This window comes from Sinocyclocheilus anshuiensis, unplaced genomic scaffold (assembly GCF_001515605.1).
Source record: "Sinocyclocheilus anshuiensis isolate Anshui unplaced genomic scaffold, SAMN03320099.WGS_v1.1 scaffold469, whole genome shotgun sequence".
NCBI lineage: Eukaryota > Metazoa > Chordata > Actinopteri > Cypriniformes > Cyprinidae > Sinocyclocheilus > Sinocyclocheilus anshuiensis.
In genome coordinates this window covers 1,362,463-1,367,919 of record NW_015537995.1, presented here as the reverse complement: position 1 = coordinate 1,367,919, position 5,457 = coordinate 1,362,463, and the positions used below count along the sequence as shown (strand labels likewise).

Genomic DNA, 5,457 nt, shown 5'->3' with positions numbered 1-5,457 from the left:
TGTGTATATATATATATATATATACACACACACACACACACACACACACACACACACATAAAATGTTTATTAGTAACGTTTTTATTTATAATGTTTATAATTATTTATTTTGTTATATATTATATAATTTTTTATTAAAAATTAAGTATAATAAACACATTTAAATTACTTTAATTTTCATTTATATTATATAAAACACTTGTCACTAAAATGGATTTACATCAGAAGATTCTTATTTCAAATATATACATAAGCAAGAGTCATTTGGATTCAAGCAAAGGTCAGACGAGGCATGATTATCCTTGAATACTTTGTACTCTTGAAAAATGCATTTCTTTATGAAAATTACAGTTGATTGTACCAAGGTTATAGCTGAACGCTCTCAGAACAACTCAAAACTGCCACTTCTAAACAACATATTTTTTAAAAAATTGCTTACAATGGGACTTGAATTTCTTGTATAGGGAGTTTCACAGATTCAGATCAAGGCCATAAGACAGTAAAGCGAAGCAATAAATGGACCTTGTTCATGCGAGGAAAATGCAAGCAAGAGCACATTTCTGTGCAAATCATTAGAGTTGAACGCAATGATTTTACACAAGAAAGCATTTTTGAACGATTTACACAATAGTTCTGCACGTTTCATGAATGAGGCCTGATGTTTTTCAGACTTCATTCTAGCACAAAAGCAGTGTCTGAAAAGCATCTGAAAAGATCAATTTGCATAATTAATAGAACTGACTCAAAAAACACACTGATGAACGGCATTCAACTAAACTATTTTTTTAAATTATTAATAATTTTACTAATATATAATAATGTTCGAAATGTAATCATATTATAAATGTATATTATTGCTACAAAAAAAGACAATATATAGTGCTGTGCAGCTGTCGTCACACTGAGTCAAATGAATAAACAAATCATTTAATTGCTGCAGCCGAACTGATTAACTAATTGAATTTGGCTTCTCAGTTATTCAAATAAGAGACAGGATAGTTTTGGAGAGTTGCTTAATTATTGCCTCCGCTTGTTCAATTGTAAAGCTGTGTGTGCAAAACAACATGACAAAAACAATCCGTTTCTCACTCGTTAAGCTGCTCTGAACTATTGTCACGCTACTGAACGATTAAGAAAATACAAGACATATATTTTACGTTCACACCTTTTAATGTCTGGAGATCGTTGCGTCATCTGAATATTAAACCAAGAGCTTTCATATTCAACACAGTCTTAAAGGGTAACCATGGTTGTGATGATGATCATACAGAATGGCTGATACAGCCATTAATAAGTAAAATTCAGAACAGTTTACTGGTTTGTACTTAATATACGTCAATAAAATACTCAAAACTGGGTTGTGTGATGTAAACATTGTCCTGCATCACTTACACGATGAAGAATTCACATATATATGCACCTACAAAGCATATTTGAAATATATTTTTATATATATATATATATATATATATATATATATATATATACACACATGTATGAATACATTTACAATAATACACCAAAAATAGTTCGTCACTCAGATTAGCTGGTTAACAAAAGGGATTTTGAAGACATCATCATTCAGGTGGCAAATAAACAGTTCAACTGGGCAGCTTGCATTTACAATGGCATGACAATGTCTGTTTGACAGTTCGACACAAATATTAGAAGTGGGAGACACATTTTACATCTACAAAATTAAAATATACAAAAGTATATTTTCAGACTTCTGACATGTTAGACATCTCATCCAACAGAGCACTGCAGTAATGTATTTTTGTAGGCAAACCTGGAAGTTAGCATCACCTTGGTTCACTTGAGAAAAAAAACAATTGGTTTTTGGATTACTGTAGAAAATAAGGTCTGTGACCAGCAAAAGTCTGTGATTCTTACATGTTTCATTCATCGTGAAAATCTTCACAAATGAACACAACTCACCAGAAGTAAAAAGGTAAACAAACTACACAACGATCGCATGATTTCAGCGTTACCATCGTTACACTTCCAATAAAACTTTAGTCTTTTTTTTAAACATTTTCCCTGAAAGTTTGAGTTAGAATAGTTTAAGAGCGCCATTAAAAACACGAGGCTGTGAAAGCGACAAGCGAGTAGATGAGTTTACCTGTTCAGCGCGATGACGTTTAATGTCCCTGACAACCTCTATAGACCTATTTTGCCACTTAGCGACTGCCTTTTTCAAGACAAGTAAAAGCTTTAAATAAAAATCACAAGAGGGTTTTACTGATGCATTTTATGCCTTAGAATAAAATGCGAAAATATCTTGAGCTTGCTTTTAACCATGCATTAAATAAAAAACCATTGACTTAAGGACGATGGAAACTGAAGTACTAAAATGCGAACTCATCTCCAGGATTTGGCCTACAAAAATATGTCATACCTGCAGCACTGTATTGAGCTGGAACATGCACTTGTAGCCACTGAGGAAGGCCAGAGGAAGTGCACCATAACGGTACCGGGACTGACAGGAAGCCACGTCCCTTTCTGTAAAGTGTCCGTCTTCCTAGAGTCCCGTGAGTAAAGCTGGCATTAAAAGTCTCTGTTGGTGGTGTTAAAGTCTCCTCAGATTGTGCTCTTCCTGACAGGAACCCCGTTTGAGACTCATGTCGTCCAGAGCTATTTCGCCTTTACGGCCTCTCCGCCGCTCGCCCTTCACAACCACCTGTAATGACATAAATCACAAAACAGCGATGCTGGTTTCCAGCTGACCTGCTCTCAAATGGTGATGTGAGTGCTGACACTTACGCTTTCTAGCCCATTGCCCCAAATGGTGATCTGCGTCGACCTCCAGCCATTTCCTCCCGTTCGACCCCAGACGGCGGGACTGTGCTGCCGTCCCTTCTGGACGAACACCTGCAGCATGCCCACGTGGTGCCCCGCCATGTTGTGTCTGAAGGCCAGGCAGAGGTTCCCCTCGTTCCAGGGTGTGATCAGGGGGAGGATCAGCTGAGCGCCACGCCCACCTCGCTTCTCTCCGCCCTCTGAGATCGTCAGGTAACGCCCACCTTTTAATGGCATGGTAAGGTTAATACAGGTTTATATATGAAAACAATATCTCCACAAAATGCATGATTCAAAAATGCATAATATTTGAAAAAAAATGTAAAAATGTAACCTTGAAGATGTTTAAAAAAATCTTTCTTTAATGATTAAAAAGTGTATTTGAAATTTTAATACTTTATACCAAATATTTACCGAACTTGACCTTTTTAGATTCATCAAATAAAGTGTGAAACATGAATATAAAGATTGCATGGCACCTGCATCAAGTTTTAATTAATTTTTCTTTTTATCATCTGAGACTTCTTCATTTGTCATTGACCCAAAAACATTTTATAAAAAAATAAATAAATAACATGGTGAAAAATGGTCTGTACCTGAAGGATCTGCTGTTGTCTCCCAGTGAAGGTCTCCCTCTCTGCGCTGGATCCATGCACAGAGACCGTGGTCAAAAGAGCAGCTCAGATGTCCAGTCTCTGTGGAATACCACACAATGGCTCAAAAATCCAACTGACATGAATTAAATACAATTTTAGAAATTACTTTGAAATGAAAAAAAAAAAAATTCATCATTTTGTCAATATGAACATTCACAATTGCTGTGGGACATTTTATTTTTCAGCAGTGGACAAGGATTGTGCACCATTCAGAATTTAATTGAATAAATAAGGCAGCAAACAATTGTAGAATTGTAATTTTTAAGAGGAATTAAAATGAAATCAAATAAAAAAAATTACATAAGAATGGTTGTCAATAAAGCACATTTCATTTTTCAGTGTAAATTACTTAAAATGTGGGTTACAAAAAATATAGGGTATTTCCAGAAACATTAGATATTAATAATATATCAATAAAGGAATTTTTTTATTAAATTTTCATTACATAAAATTTATTTTACTTTTATGGAATAAAGAATATTCATAACACTTTACAACAACCTAACAGATACATTTTGATTTTAAAAATGTATTCGTACATGTTGAAATTTAAATTAGCAATGATTAATTAATGTTTTAGAAGAATACCAAAATAGTAATTTACCAAATAGTCCAACGTTTTCTAATATACCTTAATACTTTTGTACTGTATGTGCATATTAGTATTTATATGGTAGATATGTGTACCTTTTGAAAGGAGACGTCCCAGGGACAGCTTTTGTACCTTTTTTTAGCTGGCATTTTTTGTAAATGTCTGTTAGTTTGGAGGAATATGTCTTCAGATTTAAAGTAATTCACAAATATACAGTCTTAAAAATAAAGGTTCTTTATTGGCATAAATGGATAGGATAGGATAGGATAAACTTTATTAATCCCCGCAGGGAAATTGGTTTGCATGAGCAGCCAAAACATAAACCATACAACACAAAATAAATACAATAGATAAAAATAAATAATAAATACAGGTAAAACAGGTAATTTCCCTTCAGATTTTAGGATAAAATAAGGTATACAGTTAAAGATATAAAATAAATGTAACTATCTAGCTCACTAGAAGTTCAAAGGTGCCTCTGTATCCGAGAGATGTGTTATACAGTCTAACTGCAGTAGGTACAAAAGACCTTCTATACCGTTCACTATTGCACTGAGGCAAGATCAGTCTCCAACTAAAATTACTCCTTAATGCAACAAGCATGTCATTTAGAGGGTGAGTGGTGTTATCCATAATGACTAGCAATTTGTGCATCATTCTCTTCTCAGCAACCACCTCCAGAGGGACCAGATCCAGTCCAATGACAGAACTCGCTTTTTTGATGAGTTTATTCAGCCGTTTAGCATCACCCCCTTTCATACCAGTGCCCCAACACACCACAGCGTAAAACAGAGAGCTGGCAACCACAGACTGATAAAACATATTAAGCATTTTACTACATACATTGAAGGACTTAAGTCTCCGCAGAAAATACAGTTGACTTTGTCCCTTCCTGTATATTGCCTCCATGTTTTTAGTCCAGTTAAGCTTATTGTCAATGTAGACCCCCAGGTATTTGTAGGAGTCCACAACCTCCACATTACAGCCAGTTATACAGACAGGGGTAAATTGTGTCTTTTTCCTCCTGAAGTCAATTACCAATTCTTTTGTTTTTGTAACATTTAGCTGTAGGTTCCACAAAGCTACCACAAAGAACCATTTATACCACAAATAAATGGTTCCACAAAGAACCTTTACCATCCATGGAACCTTTTCATTCCACAAAAGGTTATTTACAGTGGAAAAAGGTTCTTTAGATCATTAAAATGTCCTTGCACACTAGGAAAAAATGGTTCTTTTAAGAACCGTTCATTGAAAGGTTCTTTGGGGAACCAAAACTGGTTCTTTTATGGCATCGCTGTGAAAACCCCTTTTTGGAACCTTTATTTTTAAGAGTGTATAGGAAATAAACATAGTCAAATTTAATGTTGTAATATCAGATATCTATAAAAAAAAAAAAAAAAAAAAAAT

General features: G+C 34.5%; 1 protein-coding gene across 4 annotated transcripts in view; it reads right to left on the bottom strand.

Annotated features, from left to right (window-relative positions):
* Positions 1-1,856: 1,856 nt before the first annotated feature.
* Positions 1,857-5,457, bottom strand: part of npnta (nephronectin a) — a 53,367-nt gene continuing 49,766 nt past the window's right edge. For all 4 annotated transcript variants that reach the window (XM_016470346.1, XM_016470363.1, XM_016470355.1 and 1 more), the window contains 3 exons: positions 3,396-3,494; positions 2,764-3,023; positions 1,857-2,680 (listed from right to left, as the gene is read on the bottom strand). In XM_016470346.1, coding sequence (XP_016325832.1) covers positions 2,570-2,680; positions 2,764-3,023; positions 3,396-3,494 — 470 coding nt within the window. In that variant the 3' untranslated portion in view covers positions 1,857-2,569. The remainder of the gene's footprint in view (positions 2,681-2,763; positions 3,024-3,395; positions 3,495-5,457) is intronic.